Source organism: Drosophila obscura, unplaced genomic scaffold (assembly GCF_018151105.1).
Source record: "Drosophila obscura isolate BZ-5 IFL unplaced genomic scaffold, ASM1815110v1 contig_1, whole genome shotgun sequence".
Classification (NCBI taxonomy): domain Eukaryota; kingdom Metazoa; phylum Arthropoda; class Insecta; order Diptera; family Drosophilidae; genus Drosophila; species Drosophila obscura.
In genome coordinates, this window is record NW_024542679.1 from 2062681 (window position 1) to 2089368 (window position 26688).

The 26688-nt window shown below is 42.8% G+C and overlaps 3 protein-coding genes across 6 annotated transcripts in view; 1 reads left to right on the plus strand and 2 right to left on the minus strand.

The window, feature by feature from the left end:
• The window catches only part of LOC111076841 (cyclin-dependent kinase 14), a 118121-nt gene extending 105060 nt beyond the window's left edge, over positions 1-13061 (minus strand). For 2 of the 4 annotated variants that reach the window (XM_041594761.1, XM_041594759.1), the window contains exon 1: positions 12133-12385. In XM_041594761.1, coding sequence (XP_041450695.1) covers positions 12133-12325 — 193 coding nt within the window. In that variant the 5' untranslated portion in view covers positions 12326-12385. Of the gene's footprint in view, positions 1-12132; positions 12386-12889 lie in introns of those variants that run through there. The other 2 variants (XM_041594758.1, XM_041594755.1) reach the window with 2 other exon arrangements.
• Positions 13062-17239: 4178 nt separating this feature from the next.
• Positions 17240-19128, plus strand: LOC111076849 (20-hydroxyecdysone protein). Its single transcript, XM_022370858.2, has one exon. The coding sequence runs from the start codon at positions 17329-17331 to the stop codon at positions 18895-18897; it is 1569 nt and encodes a 522-aa protein (XP_022226550.2). The 5' UTR covers positions 17240-17328; the 3' UTR covers positions 18898-19128.
• Positions 19129-20340: 1212 nt separating this feature from the next.
• The window catches only part of LOC111076848, a 41530-nt gene continuing 35182 nt past the window's right edge, over positions 20341-26688 (minus strand). The window contains 4 exon segments of the mRNA XM_041592551.1: positions 20341-22770; positions 22772-23511; positions 23580-24754; positions 26419-26617. Of these exon segments, the coding sequence (XP_041448485.1) occupies positions 22185-22770; positions 22772-23511; positions 23580-24754; positions 26419-26617 (2700 nt within the window). The 3' untranslated portion in view covers positions 20341-22184.

Genomic DNA, 26688 nt, shown 5'->3' on the forward strand with positions numbered 1-26688 from the left:
TGCTGTTGAGTAAGGACATCTCTACACCCCAGAAAACAACACTAAAAAAAAATAAACACAGACCACCAGCAAAAAACAATAGAAAAATGGGGAAAGCAGAATGGTGAAAAAGAAAAACTAAAGTAAAACGAAGACACAATAACAAACAGAAAATGGCATAATAGGCTTTCGAAAGGGAGGGAGAGGCATACAATGAAGGCGTGTCTGTGGCTCTGGTTCCAGACGGGGTAGTTAAAGCGGTGATGGGGGTGGGGCAAATCGCAATCAAGCGTTAGACATAGTTTTGCTGCCTGGCAAGAAAAAAGAGCAGGCAACAACAAAAAGGCGCAGCAACAATTTTACAAAAAGCAAACAGCAAAAAGAAAAAAAGGTATAAAATCATAAAAAATGCTAAAAAGAGGAAAAAATTCTAGAGGGAAATGCGAGTGGATAAAACGCAATCCTCATAAAAATTCGTACGCACATTTGGGCGCAAAAAGGAGAAGCGGACAGTCCACATGTGTGTGTGCTTGTGTGTGTCTGTTATTGGACCCCAAAGGAAGAGAGAGAGATTCTTTTGGCCAGAGAACCGTTCCATACACACACACGCACCTGTCAGAGGCCCACAGGGGGACACAAGATGGGAGAGTGGGAGAGACTCCGGGCGGGCAGCGGCTGTTGCTTTACGCAAAATTGAAAAAGATACAAATTTCCATTTCCACATTACACTTTTTGCCATTTTCCTTTTATTTGTATCCTCTCTGATGCCCAGCAATAGCTGCTACAAACTGGGTGGGGTATATACGATTTGTGGCAGATTGGGAAACTAATCAGAAGGGGGCCTATGCCCTTTGACAAACCATTCAACGTATTAATCCGTCAAAATGTAAGCTGAATTTACTATATCGAATGCTTTAGTGCTTTGTGCTTTAAATGGCATACACAACTTACCATAAATCATCATAATCGGATTTATATGCAATCCAAAAGTTTTTTTTTCCGTTTCCTTTTCGTAGGTCCAATGAAACTCCGCTTTCGGAAAATTTTATAAGATTAAAGTATTATTATTGTATCCAACACTTAAATGCTGAACTACCATTTGGTGTATCTCCGCTTTAGAGGACAGCCATAAGCCTATCAAAACTAACTAATAGCTAATATTTCCAAATTAGTGGGTATTTTTAAGTCGTTATAGCTCTTATAGCTCCCATTCTCTATTTATTTGAATTTTCTTTCATTTTTTCGTATGCTGTCCTGCAAGTGGCAGTAAAATTAAATGAAAAAACGAACCAAAAATAAATATAAAATATAAATTCAGAAAATTCAGTGAGAAAACTCGGTGAAAAACTAAATTGCCAGCTCATCCGACAGTTACATGGAGAAAGAGGGGGACACAGAGAGGGAGATGGAATATTGCACATTTGCATTTAATTAATGTTCATTAAATATTTACAAATTGCGGTAAATTACCGCAAAATGTTTCGGGTGTGGAAAACATAGACAAAAACCAAATGGAAATGGGCAGGAAAATGGTAGTAGGGAGTAGGATAATGGTAGTGGGTGTCTAGTAACTGCTGTAGTCTCTCCCTCTCTCTCTCTCTCTCTCTCTCTCTCTCTCTTTCTTCATCTCTGCCACTATGTCCTCTCCAATGTAGCATGTGGCACACATTCTGCGGTGGCATTGGGTCCACTAGCGTGCGAATTTTCGGTTCGATTTGATGCGTGTTCCGCTGCGGTTATCACTTGGTTGCATCCCACACAGATAGATGAATCCCCTCCACTCCCACCAGTAGGGGTACGATATGTGCGGCAAGTGTGGGCAGAGGGCAGGGTGGGGCACACACACTCACATTTACAGTGGTCACAGTTGTTGGAAATTTTGCGGTGGTTTTTGCTTATTTGATTTGCGGTGAAACGTATGTCGGCAGCGGGAAAAGTCAATATGAAATGAGGAAAATGCACTCTAAAATTGTACGGCTATGTGGGATTGTTTGACGGCAAGGGAAATGCAGTTATAGGAGTCTTTTGGGGTAGAAATAATGACGGGAATTTTAAGTTAAAAAGCGATCTGCAAGTGTCTCCATTGACCGATATCTCTCTTTGTGGAACAAATAGTTTAGTTCCTAGACCATCTCCCTGGGATGTATTGCCTCTTTTTTGACGCAAAGTTACACTGTAACACCCACTCAAAATACCCCAATCCACCCTTTTTGTGGGTGGAAAACCGCTGTTACCTGCAGCATTTTAGAGAGCACCCCAAAATGGTATGGAATGGATTGGACATGCCACATCAGATGCATACCTCTACGAGTGCTGCAAATTTAATTAGTTTGAGAAGATGCCCAGATGCCAGGATGGCTGGATGGAGGCGAGGAGCAGAACGTTGCGGAGTGGAGCGAAGCGAAGCAATCCTGCATGCAATTGACAATTGGCATTCTGTACTGCGGCTGCTGCTTCTGTGCGGAATAAATCAATCAGAGATTGGGGGGCATAACTTCAAGGCACTCAATTATCGAATAATTTTCCATTCCATTTCCCATGCGCTTCCATTTAGGGGGGAAATTTAATTTGCAAAATATGCAAAACAAGCAACCAAAAACTCAATAATAAACGCAAAATTTCACCATTCAATCGATTCGAACGATGCAATATGAAAAAGTCGAGAACAAGAGAAAGAGAGAGAGAGACAAAAAAAACAATGAAAATTCGAAAAGGAAACACAAACGAAAGCCGCAAACGAAAAATTGCAATTCCTTATTTTATTTTTTTATTCGTTCGATGACAGGCGGCAGAACCGACAGTCAAGCGACAATTAAGCAACGAAATAAAAACCAACGAAAATTCCCAGAGACTCAGAGACAGAGACAGAGAAATTGTTAGGCGATGATGATGTCCGATGCGGAGATGTTTCCGCCACAGATACAGATACGTCACAGAACATTCAACGGCATTCAAGTGGAAACATTCTGCTGCTGCTGCGGCTGCTCCGCAACATGATTGTGGGGCAAGGTATCCATAGATAGAGAGAGAGCTCTCAGGCTGCTTTCAGTGGTGGGGCAAACCGCACATTCGTGAATCATGAATATGGAATTTGTGGATCATTGAAGAAACACATTTTCGAGGAGTAAAACTATTTCCGTGATGTGGTAAGGGACTGGAGGGGAAGGGGTGACTGTTTAGAGTGAGGAATGATCGATTTAGTTAGAGTATTCCTTTGGTATAGCACTTCAGTGAAGATCTACCGCCCTGGAGAGCATTTACGAGTAAAGAACTCTTTGAATTATTTTTTATTTTCTATTAACCAAATAAATCATGTAAAGACTTCACAAAGTATATTTTATTCTCTCTTAAGCATTTATCTTAAACAGAAACCCTCTTTGATTGGAAATCAACTACTAGACCTGTGATTTTTCCTGTGAAAATTGCTTGCACTGGCAAACAAAAACAAGTTTTTATTTTCCGTCACGTTTCCATCACCAAATCTGAAAGGACTCTGTCAACTTTTATGCGTCTACGCGCCATTTGATTTCCATGGCGCCCAAAAGAAAGGTGCAATTTAGAAAAGGGAAATGAAAATGGAAAATACTTGAGGCATCAGCCAGGCAAATGTCTCTATAGAAAAGATGCCACCAAAAGATACATAGGTTTGCTGCTCCTCGAGTTTGTATTTTTCCCTGTCTAATGGACGTGGTCTTTGTGGTTCTTCCTCGTTGGAGAGCAATCGAGAGGAGTCTTTCTCGTTGGGAGAGCAATGAAGAGGAGTCCGTTCTCTTTGTGGAGCAATGCAAATTCATATTCGAGTCGTAATGAAGCAAAGAACATAAAAACTCAACGCCAGAGTGCAAATGGACTTTTGGACGATGCTTCCTTGGGTGTGGGAGCACTTGGACTTGTGGGGAATGGGTTTATTCTGTAGATTCCTTAATGGAGCTACACTTTTATTCGCATAATTAGCAGCAATTAGGGGGTGTGGATGTGGGCGCGGGCGGCAGAGGGACATTCAATATTCGGTAAACAGAGCTTAACATTCGGACGTGGGGCCATTCATTAAAGTCTGACAGCAAATTACATTACATTACATTAGTCGGTTTTTTTTTGTTGTTTGCCTTTTTTTCTGCCGCATTCACACGCCTTGACTGGCCTCGAAAGAGGGTGGGGTGTAGGGGAGAATGGCATTCGCAAAATGCAAATTACGCTAAGCAAATTAGCGCGGAAGCAGCGCCAAAGTGCAAGAAGAAAGACAAGACGAGAGACGAGCGACTAGAGAAAGGAGAATGGGGCTGTGGATGAAGTAGAGTGTGTGCCCTGGAAATGTAAGACAAATTAGTTGGGGAATTTCACACAGCGAAGAAGAAGTGCCATAAAAATGTACGTATATGTATGTGCAACGTGTGGGTGCAACATTCAGTGCAGGTTACATTCAGACACGAGGTGGCAAAGTGCAGATACCTTTCAAAATGGAAACAAAGGCTCGGCACTTAAATGTAGGAAATTGAATACATAAAGGAGAAATGAGGTGTAATACGAGTATTTAAAGGATAATTGTGATATGTGTGAGTCACACACGGCAAGGGTACAGCAAGGGTACAAGCTCAGGGAGCGATGAAGCTAAATCCATTCCTGAAATATCATTAACGATCTCCTAAGTAGCTTTAGCAATCTCCAAACTAACATTAAAAAATCTTAATTCACTTCTTTCGTAGATTTCCTGCAATTTTTTTTGCATTTTTAATGATAAAAGTTGACATATTACCACAGAAGCCAACACGAAAGGCCCTCGCCCGTCTATCCACCAGTTAAGTTGTTAAGAATGCACAATAAGCTCATTCATAAGTCTGGGTCTGGGCTGGGCTGGGGGCATAAACTCTCACGGCAATTTAGCTCAAGTCTTCACACTATAACCAGCATGGAGAATGAAGCATGGAGCAGACCATGGCATGGAAGCGGACTCAACACGGCTCGACTCTGAGCAGACCACGGAGCAGACCGTGGTCGCCCACAAATCAAATTGCAATCCCCGCGAGAGCTGGAGCTACAGGAAATGCGATGAGCAGACATACACCTGGCATGGTCTGGCCTGGCCTGGCCTGCTGCTGCTGCTCATGACAAACTGCCACTTCAACTGTGTGGCACAACTGAGAGGCAAAGGCAACTGTGGCAATTGGAGGAGGGACACAGGTTGCGCAGGCAATTGAAAAATGACGCCCAGCCGCTGGCTGGCTGACTGGTGAAATGCATTCTACCAAATGAAGCCCTGGGTCCAAGGGTCCAGGCACGTGAAACGAGCAAACAAACACGTAGTAATAAAATATAGGCTGTTACGACCAAGGGATACCTCTTCGATAGGCTATACATACATATGTGTGGAGGGAGAAATCAGAGACTTGCGCTTAGAAGGAGAAAAAAATAAGTATAAAGCCACACAATATATACCCCTTAAATCCTCAACTACTGAGCATTAAATGTCGCGTCAGCATCCAGCAGCAGCAGCATCTGCTGTGAATCGCGGGGAAATCCACTTTTCTGCAACTGTTAACCGAACTGTAAATTCGAACCGATATGTCAATATAAATATGTGGTACCCACTCCTCTGCACTCTGCCGTTCAGTACTCTGTGCTCTGTGTTTATTTTGTTCATTATGTTTTATTAGCAATCCACTAATTGCAAAAGTCCCTTTTTTTATTTCCAACCCAAAACCAATAACAAATATGGGCAAAAGTGGAGGAGAAGAGAAGTGTAGAGTAGAGTAGAGTGGGGTGGGGTGGAGGGAATTATATTTGTATTATTTTGGTTACCTTTTTTTTATGATCGTTAAATATTTGACAAAAGTTATCTACAATTTACGCTCCAATGTCTGTCTGTTGGGTCTCCGAATTTCTATGACTGTTTTTTTTTTTTTCTGTTGCTAAATTGAAATTATAAAATACATTTTTGCTGCTGCTTTTGTTGACTGGCGGGGTGAGGGGTTCCGTTCCGTGCACTAATTGGAAATGGGAGAACGAGTTTCTCCAAAAGGAACGAAGTAGTATTCCTCATTCTCTCCCATATACTCGAAGTATTTACTGTTGTGGGGTTAGCGTTGCATTTGCTTTTGCTTTTGCGATAAGCAACTGATAAAAGCAACAAAATAAGAGTCGAAAGAATAAACAGGCAAACAATACAACAAAATGTAATGTCAATAGGGGAATGAGAGAGATAGCAAGAGGCATAGGGAATGGTATAGTAAAGGTGCGAGTTCTGCTGCTGCTGCTGATAATGGTTTTGTAGTTCCACAGTCTTATATGCGACAATTAGTTGTGATAAATGTATGCCGGGAGGGGTGGGGGGTTCTGGGCTTCAATATGGGTTTGTGGGGTCTTAAGAGGGTGGTCTCAAGTGGCTATATTCTATATTCAATAGCTCTTCAACTGTAAAGGTTTATTGATTCTTTTTGTGTGCGTAGGTAGTGCATCTTCAACTGTTAAAGGTTATTATTCTACACCTGAAGTATCTCTCAAACTGTAAGAAGTTATTCTTATGCTGCAACTGTAATATACAATGGTTCTTCAACTGTATGCAGCTAATATAAGTGCATTTTTAACTGTAACTGCACTGATTCCGCGCAACTGTAAATACTGTAGAGCAGAGTATGCCTGTTTGGCCATGGGTCCGGTTCTTTTAATGAAAATTTATTTGTGTGAAATTAGTTGCCATAAATATCATAAATACTCGAACTTATGATATTTAACAACCTCAAATGGGGTTCGATAGATCTCATCTGGCATCGTGCAAAGAGATTTTTCCGTATAATAAAAGATTCTGTGCGAATGAACAACATTGACATTTTTATTGCTTGCGTTGCTTGCGTTGCCTGCAACCTCCTTCACAGTGGCATCCGGATTTATCACAAGCTCCAATGCCGCAAAAATAAGTAGCTACTGAAGTTCCGTCGAGGCACCACCATCCAAAGTAAGCCGGACAGCAATGGCCCTGAGACGAAACAGTTGATACCCTGAAAAGTTCAGGAGGTGGCGTATCACGATCCCTGCATCCTCCCTCACAATTGCATCCGAATATATTACAAGGTCCATAGCCGCAATAATGGCCTTTAACAGGCGTTCCGTCCAAGCAAATTCCAATTTTGTGATTGCAGCATTCCGCGGTCACGATGCCAAGGAAGAGTAGGGGCGACACTAGTAGTACGAAGGCCTTATGGTACATAATTTTAAGCACAGAAGGGAACTGCTCGACTGACACACGGCACACTCGCTTGCACACTGATCTCATAAGCGCAATGCAGCCGTGAAAATGTAATTGTTGATGCTGCTAAATAAAAACCACTGCAAATGACGTTAGTGGCATGCCAAATGAAATCTGTTTCATAGTTAAAGACTTTCGATTCGTTTGATTAACAGTTTACGTGTCTGCTAGAGCTTTAAATAACGAACCTCAAAAATAAATTATTTGTACACTGCAGAAGTGTTTAATAAAATTATGGAAGGTACAAGGGGATATTATTTGTGGAATTTTTAGTGATTTTTATTTTTTTTATTTTTATTTTTATTTTTATTCTGCTCATCCACTATGGTCAAATTTTCCCAATGGTAATATCGGCAGCCTCCCTCACAATTGCATCCGAATATATTACAAGGTCCAACACCGCAATAATGGCCAACTACGGCAGTTCTGTCCTTGCACCATCCTTTAATATCGAAGCAGCAGGCATTTCCATTTCCAGTCACAGGCCTACTAGTTGCGATCATTGCAAAAAGTTTATGGTGATCAATTAGTTTCCGGGGTAGGCATCCGCCTTCACAATTGCATCCGAATATATTACAGGGTCCCTTGCCGCAATAATGGCCAACTACATCAGATCCGTCGAGGCACATTCCGTGATGTGCTCGACAGCATTCTGGCAGCACCTCGCCAACGAAGAACAGGGGGGCCGCCAATAGTAGTAAGACTGCCGTGGAGTACGTCATTTTAAGCACAGGAGGGATGGGTTCAAAGACTTCTTGACTGCTACACGGCACACTCGCTTGAAAACTGATCTCCAATTCGCAATGCAGCCGTAAAAATCAACAATTAATGTTGCTGGTAAATGGTGGGAATCCACTGCAAATGAAGTTAGTGGCATGCCAAATTAAATCTGTTTCCTCTAACCCCCACAGACAGACAGACCGACCAAAGGTGTCGGCTAGAGTTTAAAATAATCAACCCCAAAAATAGTATTCCAACTTTCTCTTTACAGTACTTTTGCTTTTGGTGCGCTGTCTCCAAAAATTGCCATACAATTTATGTCATTTACGTGTATGGAAACCCCAATAAATGTGCCGCCCCACAAGGTTGCATGTGGCTGCACGGAGAGCAAACTGAATGTTTGGTTGACTAAAAAATAACTCGAAAATAATCCAAAACACTCACAAGGTAATCCCCCACACAAAGCTCACATGGATTGTGTTGGCCAACAACTTTCTGTGTAAGCCATAAAAATAGTTACACTCTCCAGCTGCTCCCCTCTGCTACACAGGTCTCGTCCTAATTGATGGACAGGACAGACAGAAACCGGTTGTAACACAAATCCCTAATGAGATTTTCCCAGGCAGGGTCAAGGGCCAAAGAATTTCTACACTGCCAAAGTGTTTAATAAAAGGTATTAAGGAAGGTACAGGAAATGTCTAGTGTTTCTGTTTTTTATTAACCAACATTGGTCAGGTTTACCCATGTGTATCGCTTGCATCCACCATCACAATTGCATCCGAACACATTGCAAGGTCCAACACCGCAGTAATGGCCAACTACTTTAGTTCTGTCGAGGCACCATCCCTTATAGGCGGGGCAGCACCCTTCGCCCGTAGGTTTACCAGTTGCAACAAGTGCAAAAAGTTCCTCATGACCAATAGTTGCAAAGCGACCTCTGCATCCGCCTTCACAATTGCAGCCCAACATATTACAGCGTCCGACACCGCAATAGGAGCCAACTACTTTAGTTCCGTCGCCGCACTTTCCTGCCTTGGCATAGCAGCATTCTGGCGTCACATCTCCAAAGAAGAATAGGGCTACTAGTAGTACGAAAGCCTTGCAGATCATAATTATAATTAACTGCTTGGCGGAACACTCGTTCTTGGACTGATCTTGTGTTCGTAGTGCCACATTAAACTGCATCCAATCGAATCCTTTCCAGAAAAAACACTAATTTCGTATGGATCAAAGCGGATTATTCTTAAAAATCTTAAACTGATCTTTGAGTGGTACTGAAAATATCTTAGATTGTCTTTACAGATCTCTATTCTCCAACCAAACAACGGCAATTAGTTGGAATAAATTTGGTTCGAATATTTTTGCATGTTTAACATTTTCTTAGTTGGGTACTCTGCACCCTCCATCACAATTGCATCCTAAAATATCGCAAGGTCCAATACCGCAAAAATGGCCCGGAGCTTTAGTGCCGTCGAGGCACCACCATCCTAAATAAGAGGGGCAACAATTGCCCGTGGGTGAAGCAGTTGCTGCAATTTTGGCAAGTCTAGCAGGTGGAATATCGGCACCTCTGCATCCACCATCACAATTGCAGCCTAACATATTGCAGCGTCCAACACCGCAGAAGCTGCCAACTACTTTAGTTCCGTCTTTGCACTTTCCTCCTTTGTCATAGCAGCAATCTGCCGTCACAGCTCTAAGGGTGAATAGGGGGGCCAATAGCAGTACGTATGCCTTATAGTAAATCATTCTAATAGCGGGAGGAACGGCTCTAGGATTGCTCGTTTCTAAACTGAACTCACAACCGCAATGCAGGCGTGCAAATTTAATTTTTGATGCTGTCAAACGGAGATGCATGCCAAATGAGATGTAATTCATAAATATATTTGGAATATTTAAGCCCCAAAAGGCCAACTTATTTTCATAAAGAATTACAGTCATTCTTTCTTTACTAATACTCGCATATCACTCAAATGAATCACACATTTCACTGCTGTTTCCAACCATCTTATCACACATTCTTTCTTTCTGTCTGTCTTTTTCTGTTTCCTTCAGTGATAAGAAAAAGAACACCACAAATTGCTTGAAAATTGTCTAAATAAATGTAGGTACGGATAAAAAAAAAAGAACAACTAGTTGTAGGAAGTAATTAGAGGCGTATTATCTAATGATGGAAAATTCATAAAATTGTTACCAAAATGTTGCCATTGAGTTGATTTAATTATTATGTCTGTGTATCTGAGTTTCCGTTAGCTACTCTTTTCGTGCCATAGTTTATTAAACTTTCTTGCAAACAACAACAAAAACAAAAACTAAACATTTTGTGGCCATGGTTTGAGGGGGATTTATATCGTTAGTAGTTGTTGCTTTTTGTTTTGGTTTTTGGCTTTTAAAAAGCAGGTTTTTGCATTTGGCCTTTGGCATAAGCCAAAGCCACACACACACACACACAAAGAAAACTACAACTCGAGGGGGCCCTCCTCTGCCACAGCAGCAGCAGCAGCAGCAAGCGGCATATATAAGTCGCTCTCTGACTTGGAGGAGGAATACAGTTACATATCCATGTACATATGTATGTATACACGAATATATAGTCATACATATGTGTGTGCCATTCACACAGATGTAAAAGTATATGCATAAATAAAAGGTAAATTGAAAGAGCATAAAGAGAAATATGCATGTGGTGTACCCTTTCTAGAAGGGGTCGTATGGTTTCAGTGGGAAACTTTTCCTATTCAGATGAAAATATAACACTAATATTAGTCATTTCATCTCTCTAACTTTCTTTCAGTTTTGTTTGGGATATATTGCAGTATTCTCAAAGAAATTTAACCTTATCAAGTTTTATGTCGAATCGTCTACTTTTTAGAAAAATCATTCAAAAGGAAAGATACATATATCAATGTTAATTTTTTCACTTTCTTGATTAATTTTCACAGCTTTTAGTAAAGAAATTTATGGATAGTTTTTCAAGTTTCAAGCTTTTAGACCAAAGTAAGCATATTCTTTAAAAGACCTCTGGGAAAGGGTATTCCCCATTACCACGCTGCCCTTTCTCAAAAATGTCTTTCTCTCTTTTTTTAAGTGCTTCTGAGGCTGACGCTGCTGCGCGTAAAATCAATAAATTCGAGCGGGTTCAGAGGTGACGACAACGTCGAAATGCCTATGACCTTCAGGCCTTTTGCTGACCTTCGTTATGCTCCCAAAAAATGCTCCAGGCCCCCAGACCCCTGCCCTCTTTTGCTTCTCATTGGCCCGCCGTGGCAATTACATTTTTTGGTACTTAAAGTTTTTTGTACAAACACATTTTTGCAGCAGCAGCAGGCCGGCGGTAGCGGCAGCAGCAGCGGCACTTCTTAATTATTGTTTTTAAGCTTCTTATTGTTGCTATTTCTGGTTATGGTTTTGTTGTTTCTTTTATTTTTGTTGTTGCTGAATTTGTTTGCTATTCAACGGCGGCTCTCATTAATATGTTTGCCTTATTTGCTGCCCTCGCCATTGCCATTGCCATCGCCGTCGCCTCACTCTGGTTTTTTTCACCAATTTTTCTTTAAACCACTTTTGGAATGATCCGAAATGAACCAGAAATCCGTACATCCATCTATCGTGTCGTATTGTATGGCATCGTCGTATTCAGATTGCTCAACAAGTTACGTCAGCGGGCGGGGGAGAGTGGATGGTTGCATGCCGCGCGTTGGTGGGGGATTTAGTGGCAGAACAAAGCAAAGGATTTAGCTTTTGATGGATTAGTAGTTAATCTGTGTGCACGGCAAACAAATGTGCTCGCAAATAAAAACTAATGAGAGCGAAAAAGTAAAGGAGGAAATCTATAAAAGACTAGCAGGGAGAAGAGTGTATAAAAATGGATGGGGATTGTACACCAAATAATAATAATAATTAATTTTAACTTCAGCTTTAGCTTTGATTTAGTTCAATATTCTCCTCAAAGAGTTCAGCCTTATGGGCTGCTTCTCCCCTATGGGAGTTTTAGAGTCACTTGCTGCAATTACAGTTGCTCATTCATTGCTCAGCATTCTCAAACTGTACGCTTGCCTTGAACTTTAACAGTCATGTTATCCTCTCTCTTGATTTGCCTATTCCGTTTGTCTGCCTTTGCAGCTGTATTGGTACCTAGTACCGCTTACTAGGTCACTTTTATTGGATGTTGGCTTTTAGTTAGTCTAACTTACCATCTTTAGCATTTGTTGCCGCTGGCCCTGTGGTCGCCGTTACCCCCGTTGTGGCCATTGTTGTCGTCTTGTTCGACGTTGGCGTTGTGCTGGCCGAGGCTGCTGCCGACGCCGATGTCGCTGCTGCCGTATAGAATGTTGTTGTTGTGTTGTCCACGGCGCCAGCAGCAGAGAGGCTACGCGAGCAGTGCATTAGTCACGTTTTTGGATGACGCGCGGGGGTGGTGGAGTGGTTGCAGAGAAATTGCTGCTGCTGATAAGAAAGAGAGTGTCGCGTTATAGTTGGAAGGAAGGAGCACAAGGAAGCGGGCGGAAGTGGGAGTGGGAGCAGGGGAGCACACTAAACACTAACACACACTCAAAAACACAAACACACGCGCGAACCGGAGATAATTTCTTCTTTTATTTCATCGCCGAAACGTGTGGTGGAGAGAGAGAGAGAGGTGGCTCAGTGGAACAGCCTGCAGGGCAGAGATCGCACGCACACACACACAAACACGCACAAGGGACAAGCAGCGCTTAATTATTTATTCGTTAATAATTTTCTCTTAATTGTTCTTTCTCCTCAGCCACTCTATTATATATGTATGTATTTATTTCGAACCAAAAAATTTCAATTAATTTTGTTTTCTTTCTTTTTTTTTTGTTATTATTGGCCCCTTTGTTGCTCTCTCGCTCTCTCTCGCACTCTGCCAGCCCAGCGCACTTTTGTTGTTGTTGCTGTTGCTTGAACACTTTTGTTGCACTTAAAACGCACGTGCACTCACCGTCCTTCACTGCACATCGATCAACAACAAAACCGAGAGCACATTGCACATGTTTTTTTCACAAAATTTACGCGTTTTATTGTATAATTTTAATTTTAACGCGAATTAAAATCTCGCCGGAATTTTGTACAATTGGAACAGGGTGCTCCCGGCAAACAAAAAACAACGAATAGGGTGCTCCCGGCTGATTTTTGAACGAATGTTTCTCGACATGTCCAGATACATGTTCCAGCTCATTTCTGCGTTGAGCAGCCAATAGCTATCGAGTACACTATCCATGGACTATCGTACAAAAGCGATCGATATTTTTCTTCTCTTTTTTTTATTATACATTTTTCTGCTTCTTTTCTTACTATAAATTTCTAATAGAAAATAAGAAGAAACAATTATCTAATAGAAAAAAGAAGAAATGCAGTGGTGGCGCCTCTAGCGGTTTCACCCCAACACAGTTTCAAACACGCCAAACGGCGTAGTGCTGCTACGTACCGCCAGATGGTGCTGCGCCAGATACAACTCTCCGTTCTTTGTAAAATCTTTGATATTTATTTCAATTGAATCATCATTATCGAGAATTATCGGCCGTTGATTGTTATTGTTATCGTTGATCATTTCAGGCATGTCATCGACTCGCATGGTCCATGGCCAGCATACTTTAGAGACATTGCAGTCCTCAAGTTTTTCTTCTCTCCGCGTTCCAGTGAGAGAATATATAATACAATACAATTTATTTATGTATTTATTTATTTATTGTGTAACCTCTTACCTTCTGTAATTTTTTCTTTTAGACATTTCTGCCAATCCCGGCCGCTGCCTACTTCTCCTGGAAAGAACTTTAAAATTTGCTTTTGCAAATTTCTGGCGCATATTTCGGATAGGTTTAAATTTTTCCTATGAAAATGTTCAATTATTGTGTTTTTTTAACCTTTTAACCTCGGAGCGTAAGCTTTTCTTCGCTGGAAAAAATTTGGATCAGATTGCTTTCTTGTACACTTAATGCCGACGATGCCGATACCGATGCGGAGGCTGTCCGTGGACATGTCCATTGTCTGCATCACAGGCGGCAATGTCGGCAGTGCGTCGGGGTGGATCCGCCGTATTTGTCTCCCGGGATTAAACTTTGTTCTGACAGACGCTAAACAGTGAATACATGTCGCCATACGGTTCTTTGGATCCATGATAAAGAGATCTTTTAGTTCTTGTTCATATTGCCGTCGAGGTATTTTTGGTATAATCTCGTTCGCTAATTTAAAAATAGCTGTATTAAGGGACTGGACAATTGTCGAATCTATGCATTACGGACTTACCATTGCGTCGTGCACCAGCAGCGGCTTGCCCCGCTGGCCCAGCTTGAACTCCAGTTTGCCCTGGAGGCCAGTGCAGATTGCAGTTGAGGAGAGGCTGCTGTTGTGTGGATTCATTGTGTGTGTGTGTGTGTGTGTGTGTATGTCACAATTTCACTCATAAATAATATTTATTGCCAAAAATATTGTATTATGTGACCTTGACAACACACAATGAATAATGACACACAAAATATTACGAGTGCGAGTGCGGGTGCGCGACGTTTGATAAGTGAGGTAATTGTTGGATGACGAGAGATCGTCGTCAGACATTTCCCACCTACTTCTGTCAGGCATTAGCCCCCCTCCCACCCACCACCACTCACACTTCTGCCCGCCGCCGCCCCCCTTGCTCGTCGCTTGTCACCCACTTTGCATGTGAATTGTACGTTTTGTTGTACTTTATTTTTTTTGGTTTTGTTTTCTTTATTATTCCACACGATTGTTGAGTGAAAGTTGCCACCGTTTTAGGTGGGGCCACGCCCCAATGCGGGCACAGTCGCCCACCTGCTATGTGCTATGTGAGCAAGGTGTTAATTCGACAGGCGAATCGACGACCCAAGCCCAGCGATGGGTGCGATAACACACACAACAACAACAAACAAAAAAAAACTACCTCTGGAAATTGCATAATACAACGCATACATTTTTGGAGCCCCCGAAACTCGAGCAAATGAGATCGTCGAACGCGTGCAAAAAAAAAACAAAAAAAGAGACCAAAAAATCAATTAAACGAAATCCCAGAAAACCCATAAAAAAAAATTCGTAAAGAACCCAAAAATTAAGATTTGGGTCTCTGGGCGAAAACTTGTTAAGAAGAGGGAGCGCCATAAACAACAACAAAAAAAAAAACCAAACCAACCAAGTCAATGTCCTTAGCAGACGACTTCGATCTGAGCAGATATCTCGTGTCTCTCTGGCTTGTTTTATGCCCCTTTTTTTTCGCGCAGGGAACCTTCTTCAGAACGGGTTCTTTGGGGTGGGTAGGGGGGTTGGGACAAGGGCTATGCCGATACCTTCACTTAAGTTAACTTCAAAGAAAACTTCGAGTGGCTTTACTTTTCCTAGCATTTTCTCCTCGAATCTATTTGACCCATTTACTTACATTTAAATCCCATCCACCGCCTTCATTTGCATAGCAGAATAACATGTATCTCCTCCCCTTCGCCGCCCCTCCCCAACCCACCGCACAAGTGTGTGTTTTTGTGGGCGTTAAATTTGTGTTGCATTTCTAATGAATTATTAACCCAGAATGGGTGAAAACGCATCTCCTACAGAGATAGAGATAGATGCAGGCAGCATCCATCCATCCACAAACGTCCATCGGCTGCACGCAGCTAATTGACTCTAAAAATAGACTGAGCAGGTTTCTCAAAGCCCCCTTTTTGAGACTGTGGAACGGGTTTCCAAAGAGCCAAAGAGCCAAAGACAGAGCCCACCAAAGACCCAAGAGCTCAAGAATAACTTTCAAGCAGAACGCAGCACAAGACAGGAAAAAAACCAACAAGCAAAGAGTTTCTTTGTAGAGAAAACAAGAAAAATCTGCCGATCAAATCGAGACAACAAGGAATGAGAGTGAAAAACACAAAGTGTGTTGTGTCGTTTGCAGAGTGGGTAGGGCCAGGGGTAGGGGTAGGGGTAGGAGTAGGGTAGGGGTTTAACACGATCAGATATCGAAGAGATCGCAGAGATCTATGTAGTCTCTGTTTTGTTGATCTGCTGCATAGTGGTACCAATATACGGGGGCCAGTGATTATAAGTGCAAAATAATACCACAAGAAAGGATCAAATATACTGCTGAGAACTTCTTCTTAAACTTATCTTCGTTTTCTGTTTGGTTTCCTTACAAATAGAAACATCTGCGTTGGTTTTATGACCCCCAAAGGGTTTCCTACCTAACGAGACCAGAGGTTACCTCTTAGCAGTCATTAAAACGCATTTAGGGCGTCTCTTTCTCTTTTTATGATACTATTAATGAGGTTTTCATTGTTACAGAACTGTGCAAAAATCTTGTACAGATTCTACCTTAATATCTGCCAGCAAAATCATAAGGAAAAGATCGCTGGCATGTGCAGCATTCATTGGGTTCAGAAAATGTTCCCCCAAATTTAGATTATCCATAAGAATAATACCATTGGCATTGAATAAAGAAGAGAGTCCAGAAATGGGAGATCAGTTTTAGATCTTCAAATGATCTATGCTAGTCCGTTAAAATCTGTACACATTTATTGTGAAGATTATATATAAATAATAATACAAAGCTTCAATTTCAAATACTTGCATTTATCTTTTGTATAAAATAATATCATAGCATTCTTCATTGATCTCCCTCTCTCTCTCTCTCTCTGTCTCTCCATCTCTGTGTCTTTTGTTTCCTTAACAAGATGATCAACATTTGGTTAGCAAATCGCTGTAAGCCCTACAAGGAGCACTCTTAAGCACTCCAATGCCTATAGAAAGATGCTTGCTCTTGGGTTGCCATCTTCAGTGGTTTTTTTTTTTTCAGCCTTCTGCCACTGCCTTCCTCTGCCACCTACCCTGCCCCAACCACTTCACGAGGCCAATTATGTCTGCAGCTTCTTAAACCACTTCGGGCCAAAGCCCCGGCCCTGCAAGAGACCCAAGACCCTTTCTTGAGGGCTCCAACAACCCAACAACCCACCAGCCCCTTGCGTTCCGACTCCTTCTTGTAACTTAACCTCGAGCCCAGCATCCTCTGCCCGGCTATGGAGAGAGGTTCAATGACATTCAGCACCAGAATTGGCCAAGACATTGGCCATGATATGATGCCCTCCCCCCCCACCTCTCACCCCACCCTCCTGCCAACGATCAACGCACTCCCTGCCTTACTCTTGGCCCTCATCTGCTGCTGCATGCAACGCTCCTCTTCAGGTTATTTGTCTTTGGCTCAGTCGATGGCAACGTCAACGTCAACGCCGCCGCCGCCGCCGACGTCGCACTCGGGGCGGGTGTATAAAATGCCAACAGTCCAAACAGATTTCCAACAGTTGCGGCCGTGAGGCGCTAGTGAACGTTGCTTTTTGTACCACTGAAACGCGAGTGAATTCCCATTGAAGAGATCTGCAAATATGAAGTCCATTTTCTTGGTGTTACTCTGCCTGGCTGCTGCCAGCCAGGGACGTGTGCTGCAGCCGCCCAAGGAGGCCATCGATATACCCGTGGCGATCATCGAGGATAAAGAGCCGCCATTGGCCTTGGCTTTGGTAAAAGAAGAAGAGGCTGCCAAACCGATCGTGGAAGAGGCTGCCAAACCGATCGTGGAAGAGTCTGTCAAGCCAATCATCCAAGAGGAGGCCAAGCCAATCATCCAAGAGGAGGCCATAATACCCATTGTCGATGCTCCCAAACCAATCATTGAGGCGGCTCTGAAAACGATCATTGAGGAGGCTCTCAAAGAGGACTCCAAGCCGATCACTGCAGAGGAGTCCAAGCCGATCATTGAAGAGGCCAAGGTGCAGGAGAAGTTGGAGGAGATCAAGCCCAAAGAGGAGATCAGATCCTTGAACAAGGAAGCAGAGATCAAGTCTGAAATCAAAGAGGAAGCGATCAAAGCAGAAGAGATCCAGCCTGTAATCAAAGAGGAAGTGAGCAAACCAGTGATCAAAGCCGAAGAGATTCAACCAGTGATCAGGGAGGAAGAGATCAAGCCCCTGATCAGTAAAGTGGAACCACAACCGCTTGAAGAGCTGGCCCAAGGCATTCTCAAGAGCCAGCCCGCTGAAGACAGCGTTGCTGCAGCCGTGCCCGCCGAGGTGGTCGATGCCAGTCCCGTGGTCGAAGATCAAGCCGATCTGGGGGGGGATCATGGCCAGCCGCATTTGCGGCAGGCCACCCAGGCCACGCCCACGCAGCAGCAGAGCACCACCCAGGGGAACTTTGTGCAGCAGCTCATCCAGAATTCGCCCATCGGCCAGTTCCTGAATCAGTTCCAGCCACAGCAGCCGGCACAGCTGGCAGCAGTACAGCCCGTGGCCGCCGATGAACCCGCCCCGCCCACGCCGGCGCCCACAATTCCCGGTTTCCTGAATCCCGCACAGGCCATCACCTCCGCCCAGCAGGCTGTGCAGAATGCAGCCCAATCTGTGGTCAACACCACGACACAGGCCTTCCAGGGCATCCAGCAGTTTGCCAGCAATCTGGGCAATCAGTTCCAGAGCACTCTCACGGGTCTGACCAACCCCGGCTCCACTACGCCCCGTCCTCCCGGTCCCATCCAGCAGTTTGTGAGCAACATCTTTGGTGGCGGCAACAATGCCACCGCTGCCGCGCCTGCAGCTTCCGCCCAGCCGCCACAGAACCAGAATCCGCTGCAGGGCATCATCAATTTCTTGGGCGGCAACCGGCCACAGAATGCGCCCGCTGTGGTGCCATCTCCAGTGACTGAGGCACCGGCCACGCCCGAAGTGGATGACAAGATCGATCCGGCAAACGATGAAGTGGCGGAGTTTGTGCCGGAATCCGAGGACCAGAATGAGGTGCGTGCCAGCGGAGAGGCCATCGATGATTCGTTTGAGGAGGCCATTCCCACCAACGAGGTGATCGTCGTCAATGATGATGCCAACGATGGTCGCGAGGTTCTGGTCGATACCATCGTTCAGCCCCTGCCCGTGGCTGCTGTCGATGCAGTGGCTCTCTAGAAGGACACAAAAAAGAGAGGCAGAAGAGAGAGAGAGGAGAGAGTGAGAGAGCGAGGATCAGAGAGACGATCCCCCAAAACGACTGACGCCATTTTCGTCGCCATTTTTCGATTTAAATTGAGAATGAAGGAAAATGTTTCTTTAGTTTTCTAAGTGCATGCCACACGCCGCCACACAACACACAAAACACAAAAACACACCCCACAAATTATTTATTTCATATTTTGCCCAGGAATTTATATTAAAAAAACAAAAACAAAAATAAAACACACAACAACCGAATAAACATCATAAAATAAAAACCATAGCAAATATATATTTTATTTTAGTTAGTTTTCATCCCCCATGTGGAATTCAAAAACACTTTTTAATTTTATTCAAAAAATTATCTCATATTTTATTTTGAATTGTTTTTTCCATTTTTCCGTTTGCTTTTCTTGTTTCATTATTTTGATGTTGTTTGTCTTTTGTTTTGTTTCACATTGAGGTGGTTCATTAGCTCAAAAATTGGTTACATTCAACCGAAATAGAGAGAGAGGCATTATACTCGGCTATATCCATTCAATATAAGGCTAAGTGTCTGGACAAAACAAAGACTTCAAAAATTGTAACTAAAATTCGCAGCTTGAGTTAAACTTATGCCCAAATATTTAAGCTAGTTTTTCTTGCTTTATTTTCTTTGTTTAATATTTTAAGTTTTGTTTGGTTTTTTTTTTTTTGCTGAAATTCCATTTCAAATTTTTTTTTTCTTTTTTTTTAGTAATTCTTTAGCTAAGGGAATGCTTTTCTTTATCAGCAGCCTTATGTACTGGTTATGTGTGTTGTCTTTTGAGCGGGAGAATGATTCTACTTAAAGTTAGTTTTGTGAGAGAGGTGGTAGATGTTAGGAAGGGGTGCAGTGTGTTGATATAACTTTTGGTTGAGCACAGGAGTTACACAGGTGAAAGGAGCACAGATTGAGGGAGTTATGGATGGCAGACGCAGAGATTTGGGGAGTTGCAGGTGGAAGGAGCAGAGATTTGGGGAGTTACAGGGAGTGAAAGGGATCAAAGGGGATCTTAGGGCCGCAATTATCAGGATGATAGATGGAAGGAGCATAGATTTTAGAAGGATGTAAGCATGATAAATATATATATATAGCAGAGGATGTAATGTGATTTGGTTTCCTTAATAAACGACAAGTCTTTCTTTAGATTGGTTCATAAACTTAAGCCAAAGTTTTTGTTTTTGATTTCAGCGTTAATATCATAGGATGATAAAGTGCTCAACAGGCAGCAGAAGAAGATACAATGTGGTAGGAAATTACGCTATAATTGGGCCAAACATAACATTCGTCTTAAAGCATTTCCATTTAAGCAGTTCGCTCAAAGTATAAGGAGATATATGTATGTAGATACACAGATATAAATATCGAGGCATTCTTTTTGTGTGTGTGTTTTCTTTGATGTGTGGAAAAAGTGTGAGTTGTTGTGTGGTTTGAAGCCGTTGAATGTTTTTCTTTGGGGGGTTTTTTGGGGGTTTTCTTGTGGGCTGGATACACGAATATATGCGTATATATATTTGGTATGATATATATGGTATGTATAATGTGTATATATAGATGCATGTAAATATATATGGGTTATTACAATCATATGTCTGTTCAGATACGTTTATAATGCTCGTGTATGTCTGTCTGTCTGTCTGTGTCACATGTATGTATATAATATATCTTTGATTTAGCAGTTTAGCAGAGGATTATAGGTTCTATATGAAGGTCATCTAATGGGCAGGAATGGAGTACAGTTGTCTGGTGTTTTTGTTTTGTTTTTGTTCTCGCTAAGAAGGTACAGTACTTTTGTTTTTCTTTTGTATATATAAATCTTTCGATAGCTATAGCGATAGCTGAAGCTTTAGGCCTGAAGAAAATGCTCAATAGAAATCTCCAAATAAAATCTCAAAATTAAAAACAGGTTTTCCCCTTGCTTTTAGTTTTTTGGTCGCATTTTATAAAAATAAAAATTCATTTCACGCTACTAAAAAATATTGCACAATCGAAATTCTAGAAAATATAACACGCGCTTATCAAATATCAATCGTATCGTTTATTTATACATACATATATATATATAGCATATATGTATAATATATATTTTTTTTATGGGCTTCAAATTGTGGGTTAACATTCAGACACATAAAATGTTATGAGATTTTCTTTCTTTCTTTTTTTAGTTTTTTTTTTGTTTGTTGGTTTTTGTTTTTATTTTTTATTTATAAGGAATAACCATATCATATGTCTTAGATTTGCTTTTGGTTTAGCTGCTGCTGCTGCTGCTTCTGCTGCTGTGGGATTTGAGAGTGTTGTGGCATTAATTGGGTGATAGAAAAAATATAATAAAGTTTTGGGTTCCAGGGAAGACTTGCGGAAAGGAGAAAGAGATTGTGAGAGTACAAAATGCGGAAGACTTGGAAGAGTTAAAGAAATTTAAGTGGTAGAAGATTTCAAATAATTGCAAAGGTTTTAAGTGCCAACTCACTAAAAACTGAAACATTTAAAACTCAGCTCACAAGGAGCATAATTTAATAACTATTTAATGATAAATCAAAAGAATATCAAAGAGTTTTTCTATTGAATGAGTTTAGAATGCTTTAAAAAAGCCTTATTAAGATTATAAAGCACAAACATTTATGCAATGCAATTTCAATGTAGAACAAAATTTGCAACATGATTTAAAGGAATTAACTTCTAAAGGTTTATCCAATTGATATTATAAAAAAAATCTATAGATTGAAATTTCAGAGCAAGTGCTATGAATGTTGAAAATATATTGCTTAAAAGCACAAAATTTCTTATAGATAGTGCACCAAAAAAAATGCCACAACTATCTCGCTCGCTCTCTACTCCACAAACAGTTTTTTGTTCGCTTTACTGGATAATCTTCAAAGCTCCAAAGCAATACGAGTATTCCTAGTTGTAGTTGGGTGTGTGTGTGTGTGTGTGTGTGTGTGTGTATAAGATATATCGTACAATATATAGTATCATTATCATTATCATTGCTCCTATCCGATCGCACCTAATTCAAACTTAAGTCACATCTAGCACATTGCTTAGCCTTCTATTATGTATATATCTGGATCCATATGGATATACGTATGGATATGGATCGTAGAATATGAACGTAAAAGTAGCAAAAACACTAGACTAGAATACAGTTTGGTTTACTCTTTGGATTCGTCGCTTGCACCCATGCGGCATGCCCTGCCTCCTCCAGCTGCTCCTCTTTCTGCCTTCCCCACCTTCGCTTTTCTTATAAATTCGTTTCAGTTCTGTGCGGCGCCATGGCGCCTGTTTGGGCGGCCACTGCTCCACCAGGCGTGGCCATGCGCACCCGTTCTCCCACTCCTGGTCCCATCAGACGTGTGTGCCGCACCAGTCGCGCTCCCCCTGAAATGGCTGCTGCTCCGCCACCGCCGCCTGTGCCATTGCCATTGCCATTGCCTCCCTGGGTGGCACCATCTCCCCTCATGGACCACTCGTTCTGCTTGAGCAGGAACTGCTTGACATTGTACTCCATCTGAGCAATGTCCACGTGCTGTGTGGTCGTGTGCAGCTCCGCCTGCACGGATCGCGTCTTGTCCGTATCATTGGGATAGTATTTATAGTTGAGGATATCACACGTGGGCTGTTCGGGGCACATCAGGGGCGCCGAGGAGCCAGAGGACAGCGAATCCCCGCCAGGAGGAGTGCCAGTGGCTGCGGCCGCTGCCGCTGCTGCTGCTGCTGCTGCAGCTGCTGTGGTGGTGTATGCCACTGGCAGACCCGATCTGGTGGTTCTCCTGTAGTATGTGGTGCACAGTTCTGTCTTTTTGGCCGTCGTCGGGACCACCGGCTGCCTCTGGCAGGGAATTGCTTGTGATGTCCGTCTTGGGGGACAGTGAGTCCTCCGTTGGGCCGTTGGTCAGCTGCTGGGGCGTTGTCTTGTAGCCCGAATCCATCGACAGCTTCTCTATCGAAATGGAGTCCATGCGATCCAGTGTCGAGTACGAGGACTGCCGCTCTGTGCCCGCTGTGGAGTCGCTTGGTAGCGGCGGCTGCTGCAGTGTCCTTTGCTCCAACTGCTGTGTGTTGTGCTGCACCCACTCGGCCACGCGACTCAGCTGCTGGCGCCGCAGCAGTACACTCTCCTGGTAGTCAATCGCGTCGCTCATCGAGCTGGAGTTTGCCGAATGTTTGGGCGAGTGCACGGCTGCCACTTCCCTGCTGACTCCGCCTGTGGCACCTCCCCCTCCTCCTCCACCACCTCCTGTTTCGCCTGCTGGCTGGCTGCTCGCCTCCTGTTCAGTCTCTTGCTGGGGTTCCACGAGTGGTTCTAGTACGGGCTGCAGCACCACATGCTCGTGTGGCGCCGCCGGTCCCTGCCATGCCTCCACCGCAGACGCTGCATTGCTGTCCCTGGACGTTATGATGTCCTTGCCATCGTTGAGTTCCTCGTCCAAGAGCCGTTCACGTCGCTTGTAGATCACCGGCTTGTAGGCCTCAATGGACTCCAAGTTGTCCAACAGGATGTTGCTTTGGCCATTCTGTTGAATGCGCATGGCGCACAGTCGAGGTCCTCGATACTTGGGATTCTCCGCCTGCAAGGGAGGAAGGAAATGCTTTAGTTTTCCGGAAGATTGAAGCGAAGAAAACCCTTCGGACTAACCTTAATAGTTTTGATGAGATTCCTATTGAATGTCTCAAACATTCGGGCCCCCTCACAGCTGCTGGTTTTGTTGCTCCACAGGCTCTGAACGCTGCCCGAATTGGTGGACTTCAAATGGGCACCCGCCGCTGCTGCCGCGGCAGCCGCGGCAGCCGGAGCAGCTCCACCAGCAGCTGTCTTCAGAGGCAGCGGCTCACACACATCCTCCAGCTCGCTGGCCTGCACTGGCAACTGTGGCAGTGGCTGTTGTTCGGTCTCCAGCAGATTACCCTGTGAAATACCCGCCAGCAGGGGTTTGCTCGCTTCATCCTCCAGCTCTTCCTGTGCTGCAGCGGCACTTGAGCCGCCCTCAAATTTATTCAGCAGCTGCAAGGCGGTGCCACCGCCCTCCAGGAACCTCCGTTGATAGCCATTCCTCAGCTGGCCGAGATTGCTGGCCGTCTCCAGCAGATACTTTTCGGCCGCATAGGCCCCCAGATGTGTGGTCGGATACATCAGCGTGGAGGCCGTAACGCCTGCCGTCCGCTCGCACAGCCGATGATGCCCCAGAATGGGATTCACCATCAGATCATCCTTCTTCACCGGCGTAAAGAGTTTGTCCATGTCATTCAGATCCGACACCGAGCTCTTTGTCTCGGATATCACCGAATCACTGGACTTGACCAGCTTCATCAGATAGGGACTGTTCGTGCGCGAGGGAGAGTTCAGATTGCTGTGGCAGCGCAGGCACAGCTGGGTCAGCGGTTCATTGAGGTTGGACGAGCCCTGCAGCTGCTGCTGATGATGATGGGGCGTCTGGGTGGCCACCGTATAGGAACGTGAGACATCGGCCAGCACTTGGAGATCCTGTTTGCTGCAGGCACACGTATCGCAGTGCTTCACCTCATTGGCCTTCAGTTCATCCTCCAGGAATTTGGCCATAATCGTGGGGGAGATCATATCTGGATTGGCATTTGCCATCGAATGACTTGTCGTGTGATTTCCATTGCCATTCCCATTGCCATTCGAATTGTTGTTGAATTTATGTGGATTATTGCTTGAATTATTATTGTTGATATTATTGTTGTTCAGCGCATCCTTTGTGGCATTGTTGTTGTTGTTGCTGTTGTTGCTGTTGCTATTTGTGGTTGATTGCTGTTGAGGATTGTTGCCCGTATTGTTGCCATTGGTTTCATCTGTGTGGAATGTTGAAGGGAAATTAGTTGGTGTTTTTGCAAAGAGGTAGATTGGAAGACGTTTTACGATTTATCTGTAGAGCCATTTGAACTTTTTGTTGTTGCATAATATCAACGAAAAAGTTAAATGAATATAAATCAAAATTTAATTAAGTAAAAAAGCGATGCGATCCGTCAGTCTGTTTGTGTATTCTCGGGTATTTCACTCGCGCAACTGTCTGGCACCAGTTGCGGTAAAATTCATCTCGGAGCTGTGGAAACAGTGGGCGGTCTCCTTCCACGAAATATCCTTCATAATAACCAAAATTAACGCAGATGCAAAAATCGCCTGCACATATTTTAATTAAAACTTTCCTTTTCATGCAAACTTTTTTTCTAATTAATTTGTAACTCATTAAATTTAGATTTAATTTAACTTTTATTTAATCATAATGAAACTTTCATTTTAAGCATATTTAAACTTTCATTTAATCATAATTAAATCAACAGTTTTTGGTAGCAACTAAAAATTATATCCCCTTGCCCAATTTGTACATTATTTTCGCCGTCAAAAAGCATTATTTTCGCATAGAAAATATGAATGAATGCAATTTGGTTCTAACAATTCATATGTTTACATAGAAAAACATGTAAATATTTGCAGCAGACAGAAACACACAAGAGAGATAAATTAAAGGAGTCAGAGAACGCGTCACGGAATACTCTGCCAGTGGGCATATGATACTCATGCTCTAAAATTTAGAGTCTAAATAGATTGTATAAACCATGAACAAATACTTGAAACTATTGGCTGAATGAATGGCTGAATTATCTGTAGAAATAAACCAGCAAAAAAACTTGCAAAATGCAGCAAAGGATTCTTAATCAGTTGGTTTTTGTTCTACTGATTATTTCTGTAGAAGTTAAAGGATATATTGATCCTAACTGGGCGCTTGCTGTGCATTGTATATGCTTATAATTTTCTTCATTAATTTCTCCTCTGCCTTTCAACTCTACACACACAAAATCACAATACCCTATGACACAAGAGTGTGTACACACTCGTTAAAACACATTGCACAAAGTTATTTTATGGCAATTTGAGTTGGAAATTGTGACAGCAACAAAAACAGTAATAAAAACAAGCAATAACATACACCACACGGAAAATTGAATGAAATTGCTGGCAATTAATGTAAATGAACAATAACCAAAAGGCATAATGAATGCCAATGCACACACACACAGTGCACAATGATGTGGAAGGGGATTCAATTATGATGCACAAATCAAATGAAGCACTCCCATTCTCATTCTGTCTATCTCTCTCTCTCTGTAGATGTGTAGGAAAAATGCAGGAATATATCTTATTTTCCAGCTGTAAAATGCTGTAGAAAATGCATGAATATTCTCTTATTTTCCAGCTGTAAGTAAAATGCCTGAATATCTTTCATTTCATATGTGCAGACAAATGCATGCAGCTGTACGTAAAATGCATGAATATTTCTAATTTCCACACCGATATGGTAACAAAATCATTTCATTTCGTTGGAATTTTCTTCGCCACTGAAAAATGTGCGTAAAATAAATTATATAAAATCAAATAAAATAAAACGGAAATAGAAACAGAAATGTGTTAAAGAATAAATCAAATAATGTTCAAGGCATGGTCTACTAACACCTACCGAGTCCCCGCATCGAATAGACCATCGCTGTGGGCGGAAAGGGACAGGCCGCTGGGGGTGGTGAATCGGAGGCCGGAAGCACTTTATAGGAAGCTGTGGTGGCCACGCCCACACCACTATTACTGCACTCGGAATCGGAATGCGAATTGGTCTCCAGTCGCATATAAGCCGATACCTTTGCTTGGATATCAATGGGTAGCTGCAACAACAACAACAATAAAAGAAATAAATAAATATATTATTGAATGGGGGATTACAGACGGGGCGGTT